General features: G+C 38.9%; 1 protein-coding gene across 2 annotated transcripts; it reads right to left on the bottom strand.

The window, feature by feature from the left end:
• Nucleotides 1-24,257, bottom strand: LOC149146575 (uncharacterized). 2 transcript variants are annotated; one of them, XM_089447288.1, is made up of 7 exons: nucleotides 24,170-24,257; nucleotides 23,973-24,070; nucleotides 23,111-23,181; nucleotides 22,846-22,912; nucleotides 22,638-22,760; nucleotides 851-971; nucleotides 1-728 (listed from the first exon to the last, which is right to left on the bottom strand). In XM_089447288.1, exons 1-7 carry the CDS (start codon nucleotides 24,252-24,254, stop codon nucleotides 115-117), a joined length of 1,179 nt encoding a protein of 392 aa, XP_089303414.1. In that variant the 5' UTR covers nucleotides 24,255-24,257; the 3' UTR covers nucleotides 1-114. The 2 variants fall into 2 exon arrangements, with proteins under 2 accessions (XP_089303414.1, XP_089303415.1); XM_089447289.1 differs by lacking the exons at nucleotides 23,973-24,070; nucleotides 24,170-24,257 and adding an exon at nucleotides 23,297-23,362 and having other exon boundaries at nucleotides 5-728; nucleotides 22,846-23,181.

The following is a 24,257-nucleotide window of genomic DNA, read 5'->3' as shown; positions in this document are numbered from 1 at the left end:
GGATTATTAAATTAGAATTGTTGAATTTCTCCAGAAGAGATGTTAGTTCAAGCCTAACGGATGAGCAATTTGAGCTCGCTAAAGGCCTTCTAATTGTTTTTTATTATTGTAAAATTATATTGATAATTCATTGGTTTTACTTTCAAAAGCTTGAAGGAATTTGAAGAGTAGGTATAGAATTGCTTTGTGGGATTTGATCCCAAGTGTTGAGTTGATTGCTTTAACTTGCTTGGAATAGCAACCTTGAGTGCTTTGATAATTGTACGTCTGTTGGGTGTTGGTGCTTGTATCGTCTCCCCCTGCATTTTGATTATTATTCAGAGAGCTGAAGAACGTTCCACTAGAGTCAACAATGGATACATTTTTATTAAGTGCATTTGAAACATTTATTACAGCCATAGGAGAATTGAAATCTAAATATAAAGTGAAGAAGTCATCAACTTCAGAGGATAATTCTATTCCTGTGGCTGCCTCTACAATAACCTTACTATTGGTTGCTATCATTTGGTTCACAATCTGTTGCTCTCCAAGTGCTTGAAAAGTCATTAAATTATCATACGTGAACTCTTGCGAAGTATTAGTAATGAGCTTGCCATGAGAGGATTCTACCCAGCCAGAGGAAGAGATCCTGCTATTGCCAAATGCACTATCAACACGAGGCATTGGCATCAGCTTATTCAAAGGATGTTCAAAGCTCTGCAATCCACATGATGTAGAGAAGTAACAACCTGCGAAGGCAAATGCAACAACCAATATTACATTAGAGGCTCTATAGCCAACATTCAGCTACACTTTCATGTGCCAGATAGCTAAAAAACAGATAAGCTCTAATTTAGCAGTCCTATATTACCTCGGGGAAATGGAGCAAAAGATTTTCCACATCCTTCTTTCAAGACATTTGGCTCATCAAATAATACAAGGTAATCATCAGCTGCAGTGCCCCAGAAGAAAGGCACTGAATCATCAGCATCCTAGCAAAACAAATAGTTATTGGTCAAAAGTCAAGAAACCCACAATTTCAAGGAATGCTTAATATTTTATATGGGAACAAAATATGTCCAAATAAATACTCAGGGCACCATTCTGTTATTGGGAAATTGGAAGTGCAGCCTATGATAGATCATATGAGCAGAATTTTCAGGGTAACAGGTGCCAGTAGCCCATCTGAAAATAAATAACTAATCTTCCCCCTTCCCTCTCCCAAAACAAATAATTAGAGAAACGCTATGGGAAGATAACTTAAATTTATTTCAACAAAGTAGGAATCTGGGAAAATATTGGGAAATTGCTTTAGGCCTAAAATTTGCAAGGAAGGAGTTGGTTAGCAAATGAATAATGTGATTTTATGGCTTAAGGTACATTGAAGTTTTGTCTGTCTGTACCATCGTGGAAGCACCCAGCTCTTCCAGATTATCCAGCCTGATCCACTCAGTCCGGGCCATTCCTCGGAGAACAATCTCAGTGATTGACGACGATCACACTAGCTCTTTTATATCTATATCTACGTTAAAAGGTCTATACCTATTTATATTATTTTTAGGGTTTACCGGTTTATGCTTTATCTGTATACTTTTGGTATGCCTAGCAGTCCCCTTTTATATATTCGTCATGTGTAAACAATCACGTGTCATTCTTTCATGCTCTGAGCAGTTTGTGTCAAACAAATCAGGCTAAATCTTTTGTATGTCTGGTGTTTGAAATTGCAAACAGTACTTATTGCGGTCATGTCCATTTCCTTCATTATTTTAGCATGTAGTTTATTTCCGTATGGAGTATAGGGCTTTGGATGGGATCATTAAACATCAGTGGAAAAAGAAAATGTTTCCAAACTTTCTAAAATATTCAGTTTTCCTTTCATGTTTTTCCAACATTCGTAACTCTTTGCTATATCAATGTGACTTTAAATAGTGGGAAGCAACTCAAAGTTTTAAGTGATCCTCTGTACCAAAATACTAAGGTTGATGTAATGGAATTTTCCCTTTCTCCATTTTCAACAAGACATATGTTCTCAGTGAATCTCTTTTGGCTTATTAAGAGTTTCTGCATGTCCTTTCTGCTTCAATGTCCGCACCAGAATCTTCCCTTACTCCATTCACACCCAAAATATTAAAGTTGATGTAATAGAATCTTCCCTTTTTCCATTATCAATATCACATGTGTTCAGTGGATCTCTTTGGGTTATTAAGAGTTTCTTTGTGTCCTGTGTCTGTGGGTATCCATTCCCACACCCAGAGTTTCTTTGTATCCTTCTGTGTTTGTGGGTATCCAGCCCACACCCCAACACAACTTGTGTGTTCCGTGCATCTATTTGGTTTATGTAGAGTTTCTTTGTGTCCTTCTGTGTTTGTGGGTATAAAGCCCCACACCCCAATGACTTCTGTGTTTGTGGGTATCCAACCCCATACCCCCAGTGGATCTCTTTGGCTTATTAAGAGTTTCTCTGTGTTCTGTGTTTGTTTGCATTTATAAAAAAAAAAAAGAGGACACTCAGATAACGAGAACCATTTGTTTCTTCAAAGAAGAGAAAAGCACTTGATGCAAAATTTGTCTACTCGATAATTCTCATTAAAAGTGCCATGAAACTAAACATTAACAAATTAACAGCTAATACGCTCATGACAGACCAGCGGAGATATGTGGCAATTTAATTTTTAAACACCAGAAAGTCCCTTGGCAAATTACATGTGCATAGCTTCCTCCCTATCACGACTTGTGCCTCTCCTAATAAAAATCAATTATAACAAAATATGATACAAGAAGCGAAACAAGAGATTGGTATAAATTATGGTAACTTCTGTGTTTGTGGGTATCCAACCCCATAACCCCAGTGGATCTCTTTGGCTTATTAAGAGTTTCTCTGTGTTCTGTGTTTGTTTGCATTTATAAAAAAAAAAGAGGACACTCAGATAACGAGAACCATTTGTTTCTTCAAAGAAGAGAAAAGCACTTGATGCAAAATTTGTCTACTCGATAATTCTCATTAAAAGTGCCATGAAACTAAACATTAACAAATTAACAGCTAATACGCTCATGACAGACCAGCGGAGATATGTGGCAATTTAATTTTTAAACACCAGAAAGTCCCTTGGAAAATTACATGTGCATAGCTTCCTCCCAATCACGACTTGTGCCTCTCCTAATAAAAATCAATTATAACAAAATATGATACAAGAAGCGAAACAAGAGATTGGTATAAATTATGGTAAGAAATAAATTCCTTACAATGATAAAAAAGAGTAGTGAGATATAAGATATACATGAAGCCAAATAGTAAGATATAAATTCCTTACAATGATAAAAAAAGTGCACATCATTGGCACAATGGAACAACAGAGAGAAGAAAGAGCAGAAGACTGTTCTATGATTTACCAATGGGCAATGACAATTTTTATCACTCCTACTAAAAAAACAATAAACAGACGCGACTGGTACATGAGAATAATAGAGTACAATTTTAATCTTGGTAAGATATAAATTACTTCCAATTATAAGAAAGAGTACATTCTTGGATATGATAGAACAGCAAAGAAAAAACAGACGAAGAATGGTACATTGGTAACAAGACAAAAATCCCTCACAAGGAGAAGAAAAAGTACATTATGTGATTGTTGATGCCTCGAAAATTGCTGCAACAACATAGGGGAAACCACCTGGTCCGGACCTTGATAAAACTCCTTTTCCGTTTGGAATAGTGGCTCCGACTGGGGATAATGGGACCAGTTTCCCAAAAATTATAGGTAGACGGGATGGATGAATGACTTATAGAATATGCTGGCGATAAGTGAATAACTAAAACTATCGGCAAAAATATAATAACTATGATCTATCCCGGGAACTTATTGTTTTCTAAAGCGTAGCGTTTGATGATCTGTGCTTTAAGACAGGCATATAGATGACTCCATCTCTAAAACGTAGATATTAAATCATTCAAGACTGCTGTGCATAAATAGTTACGCAAAGCGATAACAGCGAAATTACTACACTTCATCATTTATATCATTGTTACATGCATGATTAAAGAAAAAGGCATATCACAAAACATCCAATAGTGGAATGAGATAGAGATTTGCTGTTACAACACATACATGTATTCAACAATAGCAAGAATAATTACACAACAATTCATACAAAAGGAATGAATACAGATACAGATAAAAGTACCATATAAGCTGATCAACACTCCCGTATATCAATCGCTATGTCGCAGTTCTTCCTTCGACTCAGAAAACATCCCCAACAAAAGACAGTAGTGCGCAATTTGCATAAAGAAACTTCCTTGTCAAATTAAGAACAATTGTTCGAGTTTCATAAAAGAATATAGGCTGAAGCACAGTAGTGCAAACTTCAGTCTTTAAGTCTATTACAAAATTTTACGACCCTTTCCAAAACAATGAAAGGGTCTATAAATACTAAGCTAATCTAAATATCTAATAAACAGAAATCCTACATAATTGGTATCAATAACTATTGATCCTATTTCTTGGAATGATCTCGCAATCGGCAACAATGATTCATCAGGTAGGCTCTTTGCCTTTAAACCTGAGCTGATTTATCGCTAGCATTGGTTCTACTTCAGGCGGTTTGTTGAGGCGCGAACTGAGCTGAGCAGCGTATGTGGCATCTTGGATATCAGGAATTATACACCCGAGTGCATCAGTTAAACACTTGAGGGCAGACCTTTGTGTGTGTGGCTTGATCAGAAAGAGCCAATATGCATTGAAAGTCAAAGTGTTAACCCCAACGATTAATCTTCCCTTCTCTTCTAAGTCAGGATAACTTGTTTGCTCAATCACATTTGCTGTTGTTATTCTTCCAGGTGTACACTGGGAGATCATGTTTGCCAGATAGAGGGTGTTGTTGACTAGATCAATCATATTGCTTGCAGTTAATTTACATCTTGAAGCCGCCCTTTCTGCTTTCATCACTTGAGTGTGCCATTCTGTAAAGAGTATGTACTTATATGTTTCTTGGATTCTAGGCAACTTCGCTGCTTTTCCCACATCTGAATCTTGCCAGTCAAGATATCCACTTATGAGCTCATCGGCTTGGTCCAACTCATTCCTGGCCTTATCTACCTGCTGATTAATGGATGTAGTTAGCTCGCACAATGGTTCTGCCTCAGTGAGTTGATTACACAGGAGTCTAATCTGTGATATTAAAGCACTGTTTATTTGCGATGCCTCTGCTCTGAACTCCTCCACCTTTTGGGTGCCTTTTATGACTTTGAGCCGTGATGATAATTGAGCTATTTGCTCATCCTTCGTTTTCATCATTAGCTCATTTGCTGTTCTCAACTGTGCCAATGCCTCCGATAACTCTTTTTGTTTCTGGATCGCGCTTTGGTCGATCCTCTGCCTTTCTTCCTGCAATTGCTGGGTTAATTGATTATTTATTTGTTGTTGTACCAGCAACTTCTCCTCTGCTTGCGCTGCCATTTGTTTTGCCTCGGTCACCTCTGCCTATAATGCAAAAATATCTTGGTCCTTAGTCTTCAGCAGAAGACTTACCTCCGATGCCTTGTCGATAGTTGCTGCAGAATAGGCACCTGCATACTGTGATAGCTTTGTTAGGTCATCAGAGGGGTCCAATTCCTCCTTCCATACTACATTTCCCGTGACTGTTTGCTCTGGAAAGACAGAAGGTTGATCAATCCTTCGTCTTTTCCTTGATCGCTTCACAACCTTGGGCTGTAGAAAACATCCAAGGGAGGAATATCTTCCACTTGGAGAACAATTTGATCGGAAGGGTCTTTAGGAATTACCTCAACATCCTGGGAAATGGGTGGGCCGTTGGTTCCGCTTAGAACCTGAGGAGAAGTGATGTCCTGCGTATCATTTGTCTTGGAAGTGTCCCCATCTTTTGAACATTCCAATCCACTGATGATGGAATGAAATTGCTGCCATTCTTGAAATAGTTTGGGGTCTATGGTAGTGTCCAGATTGACATCGGTGGTTTGCTTCTGCTGCTCTTTTTCCTGCTCTTTCCTCTGCTGTTCTTCTTGTTCTCTCTTCTGCTTATCTGCCAGTTCTTTTTTCTGTTTCTCTTCTTGTTCCCTCTTCTGCTGTTCCTCTACCTCTTTCTTTTGCCTTTCCACTTGTTCTTTTCTCTGCATTTCTGCCTGTTGCTTCTTCTGATTTTCCTCCTGTTGTTTCTTTTGATCTTTTGTTATAATAGGAGGTTGGCTTGACTGTTGCTGACCAGGCTCGCTTGAAGACGTCGCTGGGGTTGTTGCTAGTAAATCTAGAGGCAGATTTTGCAACCTCTGCTCCCTAAGTTTATTGAACTCAGTTACCCCTTGATCATTATATTTTAATCGAGCAAGTTCTCTAGCTTGACCTATTGTTTCGTTTGAAACAAATAGGTCGTCAAACCAATCTTCTTGATGGTCAAATTTTGTTAATTTGGCCTGTTCTAATGCAGCATAGGCGTGTTTGGTTGGATCATATAGCCTATTCGGGATAGTGGCCAGGGTTAAAGACTGCATCTTTGTGGCCTCCTTTTCTGCGTGTTTGAGATCATGCAGAGTATATACACCAATTCTCAAGGGAAAAGAGGGCCAGCCCCTCTTCTTTTCTTTCTTGAGAGTCTGTGTGGTACTCTCTGCCATAATTTGATAGGAGACTTCACTTGCTAGCAGTTTATCTGGAATATACAAAGGGAGAACATGCGGGTTGGCTTGGCTACCAAAAACTCTAATGTAGGTAAATCTCTCTTCTCCAAACCAACTTGCTACCACCGGCAAATCAAAGGAAGCTAGGTAGGAGATCCTGGGAATGGGCTTATCAAAAATAGAATAATGAATGGGAACCATAAAGCCATTGCAGATTTGATACAAATGGTCCTTGTAAGAGGATTTCCACAATTTTTGGTGGTATATATGAATGGGTGAGGGGTCTTGGGCAGTCCACCTCCAACCGAGGACGGGAAACTCAGAATTAAAACATAATGTATCTAAAATGTACGCACTGTAATAAAACGGGGGAATTTTCCTTTCAGTAACAACAGAACCTTTTCTAAAATCACGAACAGCTACGGCTAGCTTATCAGAGAGAATAGTAGCCCAATCCATAATTATGTTGTTTACTGCTGCTTCCTTTAGAGGAACCATCTCTATGGTAAAATTAGCAGAGTCATGTAATCCCCATAGCCTACACATCATTATCCCTGCATAACAATAGGGAGAAGCCAAAGAATCGACTGAGTACTTACCGGAAGACTCGTGCTTGTGTTTGGCTGGATTCTGCCTCCAATCCCGGATGGCTTCAGATTCTACTTCATTATCAGTTGCAAATTTCTCCAGGAAGGTCTTGTTATAGACTTTCTCTGGCTCAGGCAAATGATACATTTGCCTTAGATGTTCTGGCTTGAACGATCCAAAAATCCTCCCATCTCTGGTGCAAAAGGTTCTGTTGAGGATTGGAATTTCCTCAATTGCCCATCGCACGACGTCTGTGTAGGGGAGAATCTGTTCTCTGGCCGCTATCCTGTGGAGGAAGGAGTCGGCTAAGTCTTTGAGAGTGGACTCAGACTTGCGAGTAGGATCCGCAGTAGCTTCTGTCACTGCCTTCTCTGGTTGTTCGGTTTCAATCAAATTATATGTGCCTTGCCATGTAGCTCTAGTAAGGCCCGTGCATGTAGTGTCCGATATTAAGCCCTTCTTTTTATCTGTGGCAGCTTGTCCTGCAACTGATGTAGCAGCGGAACCCGCAGTCTTCTTAGATTTCTTCCCCATCATGCTCAGGCTTGTGTTGGAGGATGAATTCTGCACAAAGGCAAGAAAAACCGTAACATAGAAATATAATAATGAGGACTCATGGTGGGAAAGATATATCAATTGAAGCGTGCTGAGAGATTAATTCTCAAAAATGGCTGCGGATCCAATCAATGAGCAGATATTACAGATATATTAAATGGCTGTTTAAGGCATGCTACTCCTTAAATGCTTATTACACCATTATCCGGTTGAATGACTCCCTTAAGCGTGCAATGTATATTTTGGCGGTTGAGCGCAGGTGATCGTTAATCGAAGGGGCAAAACTTTAAATATGAATACATCACCTTATCCCTCCATTTAACGGCTTTTTCGAAATCCGCGCTTTATTGATCGGAAATCAATAACACTTTAGATCTTCAAGCTATACCTTTTGAAATTCCGACCGCCGATAGCGATATCGCATCGCATGGGGAGAATGGGCATTATATAATCATAAGCATAGGATCCTCCGAACGCCGATTGCGACGTCGCATTGGATTAGCGCGAAGAAAATATGACAAGGTGCATTTAGAGTGAATTGCCGATTTCCCGATTGCCGATATCGCATCGCATCGGGGGTAAGACCTAAGCGCCTTATTAATGTGCATGGGATGTTCCCGACTGCCGATTGCGCAATCGCATCGGATCAGAGTAAATGACTTAAACTGCCTTGACTGCATATGAAGTATCGCCGATACCCGATCGCGATATCGCATCGGGGGTAATCAATGTGCCACTTATTTATATTTCTTATGTCATTGCGATATGCGATCTTGCGATCGCTTTATCGCAATGAAAAAGATTTGCCTTATTTCTTTTTTTGGGTCTTTTCAAAAAGGGTTTTATGAAATGAATTCATTTGATTATCGGACCTCTCTTGAGCAATAAAAGAATTGATACCAATTAAATTTTAAAGGGACCCATTTCATACGTTAATATTTATAAGTAAAGATGATATGAAATGGGGGGTTGTTGTAGAGCACAACAATTGGCGATTCGCTGGAAGAACCAGTTATCTCTTTGAAAAATAGAAACTTTTAAACTTTTTCAACAATAGAGTTTCAATCAATTGGGAAATTTCTAATACAACTAGATTTCTATATATTCTGATAAAAAGAAACTATTTTGTTGACTTCCTCTTTTTAAGAAAATTAAACCCATTCTAAGCTTTAAAATAGGCCTTTATTGGTTTATGATGATAAAATAGAATACCTTTCCAAATCAGCCTTTATAGTAAACTCATCTGTCATAGGTAGAGCCTCTGCTGCCAGCAAACATCTATAGTTTCGACAGGGATACCTTTTAACCATATGATTGTCCATTGTCCCATTCAATTAAGAGTATGATTAACAGAATGAATTCAAAATATTTTTTCATATTTTGTACTTCATTTCCTTTTTTCTTCTTTGTTATTGATAAGATAAAAAGCCATTGTCCTGGTTTGGTGGCCAGCTGTTGACAATGCCACTCACTGATAGTAGTCTAACTGAACAAGCTGGCTCGTGATGAGACCCCTTGTCTTGTAATTTCAAGCCATTACCCTGTTTTGGTTTGCAGTATTGGTAATGTCAGATAAACTATTTCTCTATGAACATGGTAAGCAGGCTTGTAATAAGACCTCTTATCTTTAATCTCTTATATTTTAGAATTACACTCTGAGTAATCATAAACTTTAGTGAATGGGGTGAACAATCTTCTTCTTAAGAGTAAATGGATGACAGAGTAAGAGTTGAAGATGCTGAGATTGGATTGATTTCTATCTTAGTATGGATAACCTTTAGAGACCAATTTAAAAACAGAAAATGATTTACAATATTTCTATGCTTTGAGAGGAGTTGACAAAATTTGAATTGTGATTTCAGAATACAAAGATATCTAATTTCCTAGAAATTATCCTTTTTGGTTAAAAGTTCTACCATTTTAAAAGCAAATGTTAATTTCGTTCTATGGGACAACTTTTCAAACACAGAAAAAAGGTCAATGGGAGACATCTCACAACCTTATTTCCTAAAATTCTACAAACTATAAAATCCTACTGAAATGAAAGGAGAAGGGGTTACCTCCTCAGTGAAAGAATTTCTTCAAGACAAGGCCATTAACAGGGAGAGAATCTCTCAAACCTGATAAATATTGCAATATAAAGGTTGAATGGCCTATCTTCTCACAGATCTGAAATGGTCCAAGCCACAACTTCTGGAACTTGGAGTGTTTACCCTTGTCCTCATGGGCTTTGTCCCATTTCAGAACTAAATCACCGACTTGGAACTGTTTTGAACCGGATGAGACTGAATCAAAAGCTGCTTTGACGACTTGCTGATGTTTGGCATGGATAACCTTGGCCTTTTCTCTTTCCTCTTCTAATTTTAGGATCTGGTCATGTCTAAACTGAATAGAAGAGGAAGGAGTTTCCTCAATAAACTGCACTAGGGCTAAATAAGGAAGAACAAGATTTGTGGGTAAGATTGCTTCTTTTCCATAGACGAGATTAAATGGAGAAGTTGCAATAGAAGCTTTCTGTGTTATCCTATCAGCCCATAACGCAAACACTAAGGATTTGTGCCAATTTCTCTGATTTTGTTCGATAGTTCGCTTAATGATTTTAATCAGATTCTTATTAGTAGATTCTGCTAAACCATTTCCTTGGGGATAGTAATTAGCAGAATATTTTAACTTAAATCCTCTTTTAATAGCGAAATCAAACATAGCATTGCCTGAAAAGTAAGATGCATTATAAAAAACAAGAGCATTTGGGACACCAAACCTGGTAATAATGAATTGGTCTATGAATTCAATGATTGCTTCAGAATTTGCTGTCTTTAAAGGGATTGCCTCAACCCACTTTGTAAAGTAATCAGTAGCAGTAAGGATATACTTATGCTGTTTGGAAGATGCTGGAGTAATCTCCCCAATGATATCCAATCCCCATTGCTCAAATGGTTGCTCAATGTTGATTGGTTGCAAAGGGAAAGCTGATTTACGTTGTCTTCCGCCAGCAGTTTGACAATTGAGACATTTCCTTACGTACTCATGAGCATCTTTAAACAAAGTAGGCCAATAGTAACCAGCATGGATAATTTTGTGAGCTGTTGTGTCAGCTCCGAAATGTCCTCCTGCTGGTCCGTCATGTAGCTCCTGCAAAACCTTTTGGGCTTCAGGTTTCTCAAGGCATCTTAACAAGATAGAATCATAATTCTGTCTAAAAAGCACGTCGTCAATGATTGTAAAATTTCTCGCTTTTAATCTAATGGCCCTTTTGTTTTTGTAAGACAAATTCGGAGGTGCATAACCATTCTTTAAATAAAAGATTAAATCTGCATATTGAGATCCAGAATCAGTAACACTTATCTAATTAATTTCTTGAGTTTGATCCGTGTCGCTTGATTCTGGAATGTTGGATGCTCCTGCCAATATCCTGCAAAAACCTTGACCCCTAACATTCTTTGCTGGCTTAATTTCTAAGTCATACACTTGAAGTGCTGTGACCCAATTTGCCCTTTTTTCACCCAGCTCTTTTTGGATTAATAGTTGCCTAACTGCCGGGAAAGGAACTATTACTTTTGTATGGGTTTTTAAAAGAAAGGGTCTATAATGTTTGACCGCTTTAAATACAGCAAAGGCTTGTTTTTCTACATCGGAGTAATTTAATTCGGCACCCTGAAGATTTGAGTTGAAGAATGATATGGGTGCTTCTAAATTGTGAGCATTTGGCTGCGTGAGAACTGCAGCATAAGACACATCGGATGCAATGGTATACAATGTAAAATGATTAGAAAAATTTGGAGTATTCAAGGCTGGGGCATTGATTATTGATTGCTTGATTACATCAAAAGCTTGCTTTTCTTCTGATCCCCACTTGAAGATTGAATTCTTCTTAATCATTGTCTAAAGTGGTAAAATAATTTGAGAAAAAACTGGAACAAATTGTTTAACGAAATTAATCTGGCCTAAAAATGACTGCATCGACTTTTTATTGTGTGGGAAAGGGATTTCAGAAATTTCCTTGACCCGATCAGGATCAATATAAATGCCATCTTTGGACAGAATAAAGCCTAAGAGTTTTCCTTGATCAAGAGCAAAGAAAGACTTTTTTGGGTTCAGAGAAATACCATATCTTTTGCATCGCTGAAGGATTTGATTTAAGTCATGCAAATGATTATACCTCTCTTTAGAATATACAGTAATATCGTCTAGATAGACGACTACTGTTCGATTAATCAACCCTCTAAAGGCTATATCCATAGCTCTCTGGAATGTCGCTCCTGAATTTATAAGTCCAAAAGGCATTTTCTGATACGCATATGTTCCCCATTTTGTTCTGAATGTGGTTTTAAGTTGGTCATCAGGATGAACCAGAACTTGGTTATATCCTGAGAATCCATCAAGAAAGGACATCAATTCAGAGCCTGCTACTGATTGGAGTATTTGCTCCATAGTAGGTAATGGGAAGTTATCTTTCAAGCTCGCTTTATTCAGGTTCCTGAAATCAATACAAATTCGAATGTCGCCATTTTTCTTTCTGACTGGCACCATATTAGAGACCCAGTTTGAGTGTCGGACCGGAAAAATAATCTTGGCTTTCAAGAGCTTGTTAAGTTCCGACTTTATCTGGCTCTCCAAATTTGGATGTATTTTTCTTAACTTTTGTTGAATCGGTTTCTGATCAGGAAGCATAGGAATGGTATGCTGGATAATAGATGTATCATATGTCTTCAAGTCATCATACTTCCAAGCAAAGACTTGTTTGTTTTTTCTTAATAGTTTAATAAATGCTTCCTTTTCTTCCAGGGAAAGTCCTAATCCTAAATTGATGTTTTGAGGAGCATGGTCAGTACCTAGATTTATCAATTCAAACCTAAGGGTAGAACTTTGAAGCTTTGCATTAATTACAGGTTTAAACCTGTCTTTGATATCATAAAGATCTTCGAGCTTTACCACTGGTTTAGGAATTGAATTTTCTTGAGGTGTTTCTTTTATCTGTAGATCATGGTCATTTTCCTCAATAATTTGATTGTCATAGGACTTTTCGGAAGTTAGAAATTGCAAGATATCTTCATCGTGGTTAAATACTCTCCAATTAGTGACATTGTCAGGAATTGAAGGCCTAAAAAGTAATTCTACGGAAAATCTATCAAGGCTATAGTCTTCAGAAGGTAGAAGCTTAGAAGCTACATTGGCTAGTAGGTCGGCTGCTGAGTTTTGCGACCTAGGGATGGAGGAAATGTTAAATGCTGAAAAGTGTGAGGTAAGATCCTGTACTAGCGATTGATAATGCTTGAGGTGACTTGAAAGACAATGAATTGCATTCCTCACCTGTTTAACAATGATTTCCGAATCGCCGAATACTTTTAGATATTGCACTTTGAGGCCGATTGCTTTATATAATCCCTGGACTAAAGCTTCATATTCGGCTGTGTTGTTAGTGCAATCAAATTCTAACCTACAAGACAACATTGTCTTTTCTCCTTGTGGACTAACCAAAATGCAACCTGCTCCTGAGCCCTCACTGGACTTAGAGCCATCAAAATATAAAGACCAAAATAAAGGAGTATTAACAAAAATATTTACATTTTCTGCAGCATCATTAAAACATCTAGACTTATCAGTTTGTGAAAAATTTTCAATCTGAGATGTAAAATGATTAACTGAAAAAGGAGATGGTTGGGCAAGAAAGTTGCCAAAGAATGACTCTGACGAATAGTTCCCCAAAATGTTGTTGTTGAACGCTACAAGTTGGTTTTCTTGCTCAAATTCAGTAACTGTGTGGGTCATATGCTTCTCTCGATCGATCCTTATTTGATTTGGCTTTCCCTTGTAGGGAAGCCACATATGCGACCAATCTGTGGAAATATACCCATGCAATTTTTCGGACCAATCTCTGCTCAAAATTAAACTGTAGAATTCAGGTATGTCAGCGATTAAGATATCAATCCGCTGTACAATCCTGGGTCGGCAGACAACCTGATAGTTACGGAATTAATTTCTCCCACGACCTGCACTTTGGTCTTGCCCAACTGTACAATATGAATAGCGGATTTCTGGGGTTCAATGTTCAGTTTAGAGCAAACTGAAGCTGGCATTATGTTGGATGATGCCCCTGAATCAATTAGACAGTTGTGCAGGTTTCTGTTATAAATCTCATAGGTCAGCAGGAAGGGTGGAGTATGAGAATTCGATCTATCTCCAAATAGAACTGAATCTGTAGCTTCAACCATACCTGGAGGAGGTTGGCCTGAATCATTAGCAGCTTTTGCACTGGGAAGGGGAGTAGAGGGAACAACATTCAATTCTTTAAGAAGTAATTTTTGCTGATGCTTTAACTTACTAAGCTCAAACATAGTTATGTTTGCCTTAGTTTTCTTCATGTCATCAACAATATTATATTCCATTGAATCAGATACCACTAATGTTTTGGATGTTGAAGGAGAATTAGAAGTTGAAGGCTGGTTTTGCGGAATTACTACAGGCGACTTCTTTGGGGGAACTTTTTCCTTTGTTGTGGTAGCACCTGCACTCCTTTTCTTTGAAGTTGCCTGAGTAGGTTCAGAAGTACTTTTACTTCTTGTAGTAACAGGAAAGGCTTCTTCTTCATTCTCAGTATCAGAGTTTGGGAGTATAAAATCCCACATTCCGTGGCATTCAGCTACTTCTTCTTCATCATCAGTTTGTGAAGTTGTTTCCTCTTCCTCTTCTTCTTGCTCTGAATCTGCGTTAGATATGACATTTGGCGGCTTTGTTTCAGTTTTCTTAAAAGTCCTAAATGGTCTTTTGTTTGAGGTTTCGGCCACCTGTTTCTTTATTTCGACCATTTCGTTAGACAATGTTTTCAGGACTTTTTGTAAAACCTCCATGTTGTATGGGTCCTTTGGGGTTTTCTTCTTGGAATCCTCTTTAAATGAGACTTTTTAGCTTTTCTATCTTCTAAAGAAGCTTTCTTCTCTAGAGCATTGATGCGCTTTTCCACAGCAAGTGCTTCTCTCATGTTTTCAGCTAAGGTAGGTTTCCCGACCCTGTCTACAAAAATGGCTATGTTGGCAGGTAGGGCGGTAATATACCATTCGCTTCGAATTTGTTCACTTGGTTTGGAAGCTGTAGGGATTTTATTCAGGAGTTTATTAAATCTGGCGTTAAATTCTTTTATCGGTTCCCTATGCTCTATTCTCAGATTGGAGAGGTCGTTTATTAAGGTAGCTAAGGACCTGTCATCTCCATATTTGGTAAGAAACTGCTCTTGGCAAGTGTTCCAACTGGTAATTGAACCAGAGGGTAAGGAAAAATACCAGGATCCTGCTGATCCTTGCAAGGTATAGGGGAAGAGTCTTACAACAACATCTTGTTCCGTCACTCCTTTTAAGTTAACTGCTAACATAAAATTATTAATGTGTTCTTCAGCCTGGGTTCCGTCATCTGGGTTAAATTTAGGCAGCCATTTTTCAGGAGCATCTGGTAGAGGATGCAATGGTGCAGGCATGTTGACTGCACCTGGCCTAGTCCATGGGTCTGCCATTATAATAGCGACAGTGGTTGACACTACTGTTGGGATTCCAGATGTATGGGAAGGAATTAATGATGAGGAGTGAACAGGTTGGGATGTTGAGGCTTCTAATCCCTGGTGAACGACAATTTGTAATGGGGGAGTGGATGGTTGACTTCGCAGAGGGGAAGATGCAATGGAGGACGTGGATGAAAGCTCTTCACTATCAGATCCTTCAGTAATTTTCTTCGCCTTTTTCCTTTTGGGTAGAGGGAACTCAGTGGGTTCAATACCGAGTTTCTTGCTCTGAAGTCTGGTGAGAGGATGAGTTAGATTGAACTGTGAAGTCGCACTACTTTCTGATACCTCAGATTTCTGTGGTGAAATCGAGAAGCTCTAAAGTTTATGGATTAGAGACTGGACTTCAGGTGATTCAAGACTTAATTGTTCTGAAGTACGATGGGTTTGAGCAGTGGTAGTTGATTCGCCTTCTCTTTGTTTGGATACCGGCGAACCAGTATGCAAATGGGAAGATCGAGGGGATTCAGAGGGAGAATTACTCTTGGAATGGCTTATAGGTTTTGGCTTATGTGCCATTCACGGAGGTTCAGGCCCTCCTTCTAGCGCCAATTATGTTGATGCCTCGAAAATCGCTGCAACAACATAGGGGAAACCACCCGGTCCGGACCTTGATACAACTCCTTTTCCGTTTGGAATAGTGGCTCCGACTAGGGATAATGGGACCAGTTTCCCAAAAATTATAGGTAGACGGGATGGATGAATGACTTATAGAATATGCTGGCGATAAGCGAATAACTAAAACTATCGGCAAAAATATAATAACTATGATCTATCCCGGGAACTTATTGTTTTCTAAAGCGTAGCGTTTGATGATCTGTGCTTTAAGACAGGCATATAGATGACTCCATCTCTAAAACGTAGATATTAAATCATTCAAGACTGCTGTGCATAAATAGTTACGCAAAGCGATAACAACGAAATTACTACACTTCATCATTTATATCATTGTTACATGCATGATTAAAGAAAAAGGCATATCACAAAACATCCAATAGTGGAATGAGATAGAGATTTGCTGTTACAACACATAAATGTATTCAAAAATAGCAAGAATAATTACACAAAAATTCATACAAAAGGAATGAATACAGATACAGATAAAAGTACCATATAAGCTGATCAACACTCCCGTATATCAATCGCTATGTCGCAGTTCTTCCTTCGACTCAGAAAACATCCCCAACAAAAGACAGTAGTGCGCAATTTTCATAAAGAAACTTCCTTGTCAAATTAAGAACGATTGGTCGAGTTTCATAAAAGAATATAGGCTGAAGCACAGTAGTGCAAACTTCAGTCTTTAAGTCTATTACAAAATTTTACGACCCTTTCCAAAACAATGAAAGGGTCTATAAATACTAAGCTAATCTAAATATCTAATAAACAGAAATCCTACATAATTGGTATCAATAACTATTGATCCTATTTCTTGGAATGATCTGGCAGTCGGCAGCAATGATTCATCAGGTAGGCTCTTTGCCTTTAAACCTGAGCTGATTTATCGCTAGCATTGGTTCTACTTCAGGCGGTTTGTTGAGGCGCGAACTGAGCTGAGCAGCGTATGTGGCATCTTGGATATCGGGAATTATACACCCGAGTGCATCAGTTAAACACTTGAGGGCAGACTTTTGTGTGTGTGGCTTGATCAGAAAGAGCCAATATGCATCGAAAGTCAAAGTGTTAACCCCAGCGATTAATCTTACCTTCTCCTCTAAGTCAGGATAACTTGTTTTCTCAATCACGTTTGCTGTTGTTATTCTTCCAGGTGTACACTGGGAGATCATGTTTGCCAGATAGAGGGTGTTGTTGACTAGATCAATCATATTGCTTGCAGTTAATTTACATCTTGAAGTCGCCCTTTCTGCTTTCATCACTTGAGTGTGCCATTCTGTAAAGAGTATGTACTTATATGTTTCTTGGATTCTAGGCAACTTCGCTGCTTTTCCCACATCTGAATATTGCCAGTCAAGATATCCACTTATGAGCTCATCGGCTTGGTCCAACTCATTCCTGGCCTTATCTACCTGCTGATTAATGGATGTAGTTAGCTCGCACAATGGTTCTGCCTCAGTGAGTTGATTACACAGGAGTCTAATCTGTGATATTAAAGCATTGTTTATTTGCGATGCCTCTGCTCTGAACTCCTCCACCTTTTGGGTGCCTTTTATGACTTCGAGCCGTGATGATAATTGAGCTATTTGCTCATCCTTCGTTTTCATCATCAGCTCATTTGCTGTTCTCAACTGTGCCAATGCCTCCGATAACTCTTTTTGTTTCTGGATCGCGCTTTGGTCGATCCTCTGCCTTTCTTCCTGCAATTGCTGGGTTAATTGATTATTTATTTGTTGTTGTACCAACAACTTCTCCTCTGCTTGCGCTGCCATTTGTTTTGCCTCGGTCACCTCTGCCTGTAATGTAAAAATATCTTGGTCCTTAGTCTTCAGCAGAAGACTTACCTCCGATGCCTTGTCGATAGTTGCTGCAGAATAGGCACCTGCATACTGTGACAGCTTTGTTAGGTCATCGGAGGGGTCCAATTCCTCCTTCCATACTACATTGCCCGTGACTGTTTGCTCTGGAAAGACAGAAGGTTGATCAATCCTTCGTCTTTTCCTTGATCGCTTCACAACTGCCCTATGCCTTGGGCTGTAGAAAACATCCAAGGGAGGAATATCTTCCACTTGGAGAACAATTTGATCGGAAGGGTCTTTAGGAATTACCTCAACATCCTGGGAAATGGGTGGGCCGCTGGTTCCGCTTAGAACCTGAGGAGAAGTGATGTCCTGCGTATCATTTGTCTTGGAAGTGTCCCCATCTTTTGAACATTCCAATCCACTGATGATGGAATGAAATTGCTGCCATTCTTGAAATAGTTTGGGGTCTATGGTAGTGTCTACATTGACATCGGTGGTTTGCTTCTGCTGCTCTTTTTCCTGCTCTTTCCTCTGCTGTTCTTCTTGTTCTCTCTTCTGCCTATCTGCCAGTTCTTTTTTCTGTTTCTCTTCTTGTTCCCTCTTCTGCTGTTCCTCTACCTCTTTCTTTTGCCTTTCCACTTGTTCTTTTCTCTGCATTTCTGCCTGTTGCTTCTTCTGATTTTCCTCCTGTTGTTTCTTTTGATCTTTTGTTATAACAGGAGGCTGGCTTGACTGTTGCCGACTAGGCTCGCTTGAAGACGTCGCTGGGGTTGTTGCCAGTAAATCTAGAGGCAGAATTTGCAACCTCTGCTCCCTAAGTTTATTGAACTCAGTTACCCCTTGATCATTATATTTTAATCGAGCAAGTTCTCTAGCTTGACCTATTGTTTCGTTTGAAACAAATAGGTCGTCAAACCAATCTTCTTGATGGTCAAATTTTGTTAATTTGGCCTGTTCTAATGCAACATAAGCGTGTTTGGTTGGATCATATAGCCTATTCGGGATAGTGGCCAGGGTTAAAGACTGCATCTTTGTGGCCTCCTTTTCTGCGTGTTTGAGATCATGCAGAGTATATACACCAATTCTCAAGGGAAAAGAGGGCCAGCCCCTCTTCTTTTCTTTCTTGAGAGTCTGTGTAGTACTCTCTGCCATAATTTGATAGGAGACTTCTCTTGCTAGCAGTTTATCTGGAATATACAAAGGGAGAACATGCGGATTGGCTTGGCTGCCAAAAACTCTAATGTAGGTAAATCTCTCTTCTCCAAACCAACTTGCTACCGCCGGCAAATCAAAGGAAGCTAGGTAGGAGATCCTGGGAATGGGCTTATCAAAAATAGAATAATGAATGGGAACCATAAAGCCATTGCAGATTTGATACAAATGGTCCTTGTAAGAGGATTTCCACAATTTCTGGTGGTATATATGAATGGGTGAGGGGTCTTGGGCAGTCCACCTCCAACCGAGGACGGGAAACTCAGAATTAAAACATAATGTATCTAAAATGTATGCACTGTAATAAAACGGGGGAATTTTCCTTTCAGTAACAACAGAACCTTTTCTAAAATCACGAACAGCTACGGTTAGCTTATCAGAGAGAATAGTAGCCCAATCCATAATTATGCTGTTTACTGCTGCTTCCATTAGAGGAACCATCTCTATGGTAAAATTAGCAGAGTCATGTAATCCCCATAGCCTACACATCATTATCCCCGCATAACAATAGGGAGAAGCCAAAGAATCGACTGAATACTTACCGGAAGACTCGTGCTTGTGTTTGGTTGGATTCTGCCTCCAATCCCGGATGGGTTCGGATTCTACTTCATTATCAGCTGCAAATTTCTCCAGGAAGGTCTTGTTATAGACTTTCTCTGGCTCAGGCAAATGATACATTTGCCTTAGATGTTCTGGCTTGAACGATCCAAAAATCCTCCCATCTCTGGTGCAAAAGGTTCTGTCGAGGATTGGAATTTCCTCAATTGCCCATCGCACGACGTCTGTGTAGGGGAGAATCTGTTCTCTGGCCGCTATCCTATGGAGGAAGGAGTCGGCTAAGTCTTTGAGAGTGGACTCAGACTTGCGAGTCGGATCCGCAGTAGCTTCTGTCACTGCCTTCTCTGGTTGTTCGGCTTCAATCAAATTATATGTGCCTTGCCATGTAGCTCTAATAAGGCTCGTGCATGTAGTGTCTGATATTAAGCCCTTCTTTTTATCTGTGGCAGCTTGTCCTGCAACTGATGTAGCAGCGGAACCCGCGGTCTTCTTAGATTTCTTCCCCATCATGCTCAGGCTTGTGTTGGAGGATGAATTCTGCACAAAGGCAAGAAAAACCGTAACATAGAAATATAATAATGAGGACTCATGGTGGGAAAGATATATCAATTGAAGCGTGCTGAGAGATTAATTCTCAAAAATGGCTGCGGATCCAATCAATGAGCAGATATTACAAATATATTAAATGGCCGTTTAAGGCCTGCTACTCCTTAAATGCTTATTACACCATTATCCGGTTGAATGACTCCCTTAAGCGTGCAATGGATATTTTGGCGGTTGAGCGCAGGTGATCGTTAATCGAAGGGGCAAAACTTTAAATATGAATACATCACCTTATCCCTCCATTTAACGGCTTTTTCGAAATCCGTGCTTTATTGATCGGAAATCAATAACACTTTAGATCTTCAAGCTATACCTTTTGAAATTCCGATCGCCGATAGCGATATCGCATCGCATGGGGAGAATGGGCATTATATAATCATAAGCATAGGATCCTCCGAACGCCGATTGCGACGTCGCATCGGATTAGCGCGAAGAAATATGACAAGGTGCATTTAGAGTGAATTGCCGATTTCCCGATAGCCGATATCGCATCGCATCGGGGGTAAGACCTAAGCGCCTTATTAATGTGCATGGGATGTTCCCGACTGCCGATTGCGCAATCGCATCGGATTGGAGTAAATGACTTAAACTGCCTTGACCGCATATGAAGTATCGCCGATACCCGATCGCGATATCGCATCGGGGGTAATCAATGTGCCGCTTATTTATATTTCTTATGTCATTGCGATATGCGATCTTGCGATCGCTTTATCGCAATGACAAAGATTTTCCTTATTTCTTTTTTTGGGTCTTTTCAAAAAGGGTTTTATGAAATGAATTCATTTGATTATCGGACCTCTCTTGAGAAATAAAAGAATTGATACCAATTAAATTTTAAAGGGACCCATTTCATACGTTAATATTTATAAGTAAAGATGATATGAAATGGGGGGTTGTTGTAGAGCACAACAGTGATGTGCATAACTTCCTCTGTATCACAACTTGTATCTCTCCTAATGAAAAAAATACAACCAAAATTACATGCATGAAACAAAACAAAAGGGACTGGTAATATGAGTAAGATACAAATTCCTTCCAAGAAGAAGACATAATACATTCTTGCCATGATAGAACACAGCAGACAAAAGAAACAGAAGAAGATTGGTTAAAGAGAAGTACTTACAAGGAGAAGAAAGAGTGAATAACCAATATGATTCCAAAATTATTACACGCACTCATTTCTGCTGTAGAGCACATTTTTTTTTTTTTATTATTTGAATAGATATACAGGGAAAATATGAAAAACCAGAGCTCAATACATATATAAATAATCTGAGTAATGACAGATCGCATGGTGAAATGTTTGCAGAGGCATCTCAAAATCAGCATGCAAGTGCAAATTTATTTTCAGCTTTAAACTAATACAATTTGAGTATACTAACAAACTTGGGTTAACCGTTCTACTCAATTCTCCGTTACCAACAAACCCAAAATTCTCACAATACGGTTCTAAGGTCATCTGCTAAGGGTTCCCTTAAGGTTGGAGATTTATAGTGGAGTCCAACAAAATCCTGGTAGGCATCTATCACCTTCTGTCATGAATCGAGATGATGTTTCTGAGCTCTCTTATCATCCAGAATCAGAATGTACAGATAAAGGTGATGGCTATGCCATGTCACAGACCATACTCTACATAGAGTTTGTCACAGATGTTGACTCCCATGGGGTTGCACAATTTTTACCAAGTAAGAACTCCAGACATCAACAACCTGCTCAGATACTTCGACTCATGATAGATCACATGATGAAATATTTGCAGAGGCATCTCAGAGTCAACACTGCTCAAAATCAGCGTTCTAGTGCAAAATTATTTTCAGCTTTAAAGTAGTACAATTTGGGTATGCTCACAAACTGGGGTTAACCTTTCTACTCAATTCTCCATTACCAACAACCCCAAAATTCTCACAACACGGTTCAAATAAGGTCATCATCTGCTAAGGGTTTCCTTTAACAATAGAGATTTGTAGTAGACTCTAGAGTCCAACAAAGTCCTGGCAAACTATCTATCACCTTCTGTCATGAATCGAGATGATGTTTCTGAGCTCTCTTATCATCTAGAATTAGTTTGTAAAGATAATGGTGATGGCCATGCCATGTCACAGACCATAATCTACATATTGTTTGTCACCAATGTTAACTCTCAAGGAGTTGCACAATTTTTACCAAGTAAGAACTCCAGAGTCCAAACATCAACAATCTCCTAAGAACTAGATTGAACTCATATTATACTTAATCATAAGGGAAGGAAATCTAGAACCATAGACCAGAATGTATTTGGTTGAATATAGAAGGAATGTCCAAGAGTCCAAGACCACTGAAACTTTTAGCCTCTTCCAGTACAATAATGAGAAATTGAGAAATAATTACCAGGTGCAGATCCAGTAGTCGTTGCAAAAGCTGGAAAGGTAATTATTTTCGATCTTTTGTGTTTTGTTTATATTCCTGAGACCAGTACCATAGACCACTGAAACTTTTAGCCTCTTCCAGTACAATATTCAAGAAAATTTTTCTCTTAATCTCAATGTCAGCGATAAACAAAAGACAATACCTTTCCAGCTTTTGCAACGACTACTTGATCTGCACCTTGTGTAATAACAACTATCCTCTTGTGAGTTCCAGTTGCCTTTGGCAGTGCTGACATCTTTAGGGCTATTTCTTCAACATTGTCAGTCTAGAAAATGCAAAAGATTTAGTAAACATCTACTCCATTCAAGTTCAGAAGTATATTGGTCAGAAATTAAGATCACATAATTTACCTCCCACCCTTGCGCCTTTGCAAAAGTCCTTGCTTCAGTCTCATCTCCAAAAACATAATCCATATACCTGAGGTAAAATTGCCAGATATCATGAAACATTTCAAACAGTATAATAAATATAAGTTATAACAGAGGGAATTCGGATATCATAGAAGAAAGAAGCCAAATCAACTTGGTATGAAAATAGAAATGTTTTAAGTTCTATCTGCGTAATCATCTGCTATCTAGATATCAGACTAAAACAATGCAAGGAAGTAGGTCTTACGGAAAAACTTTCATCCATGCCTCAGTAAAACATTCACAGATATAAGGAGATGCAAGATTCATCATAAATATCTGCACGACATGAAATACAAGACCATTTGGCATGGACATTGTTAGTTTGCCAAATAACCAATAACACAATAACCCCTCTGCTTCCAGATACCAAAGTGATTACAATACACTTTACCTTCCCTTTCTGAGCTGCATGTTCAGCCACAAGTTGAATCAACTCAGGCGAGACTGCAAGGAAAAAGCCAGCAATATAAAAGAACTTGGCCTTCTCAACTGTACAACAAACAATAATTTCCTTTTAAACTTAGAGCTAAGTAAAGCCTAAGCATTGAGTAAATAACTTAAAAGAGAGCAAAAACTTCAGTACATTACCTAAAGCCCAGTTTTCGGGTGATTTCAAGTGTTCTGATTTGTAGCAATTTGTTGCTAACAAATTTACAACCACTGACCTGAACATTACAAGGTTATTTAAACGAGTCAAGAGAGAAAAACCTGACAAGAAGAGCTGGCAATGAAGCGAATATTATAACAGAGGGAATTCGGATATCATAGAAGAAAGAAGCCAAATCAACTTGGTATGAAAATAGAAATGTTTTAAGTTCTATCTGCGTAATCATCTGCTATCTAGATATCAGACTAAAACAATGCAAGGAAGTAGGTCTTACGGAAAAACTTTCATCCATGCCTCAGTAAAACATTCATAGATATAAGGAGATGCAAGATTCATCATAAATATTTGCACGACATGAAATACAAGACCATTTGGCATGGACATTGTTAGTTTGCCAAATAACCAATAACACAATAACCCCTCTGCTTCCAGATACCAAAGTGATTACAATACACTTTACCTTCCCTTTCTGAGCTGCATGTTCAGCCACAAGTTGAATCGACTCAGGCGAGACTGCAAGGAAAAAGCCAGCAATATAAAAGAACTTGGCCTTCTCAACTGTACAACAAACAATAATTTCCTTTTAAACTTAGAGCTAAGTAAAGCCTAAGCATTGAGAAAATAACTTAAAAGAGAGCAAAAACTTCAGTACATTACCTAAAGCCCAGTTTTCGGGTGATTTCAAGTGTTCTGATTTGTAGCAATTTGTTGCTAACAAATTTACAACCACTGACCTGAACATTAC

The sequence above is a fragment of the Pinus tabuliformis genome, chromosome X (genome assembly GCF_031772625.1).
Source record: "Pinus tabuliformis cultivar Carrire ecotype Pingquan chromosome X, CPIR1, whole genome shotgun sequence".
Taxonomy (NCBI): Eukaryota; Viridiplantae; Streptophyta; class Pinopsida; order Pinales; family Pinaceae; genus Pinus; species Pinus tabuliformis.
Note: the sequence above shows the minus strand (reverse complement) of the source record. Positions and strands in the feature narration are given on the sequence as shown.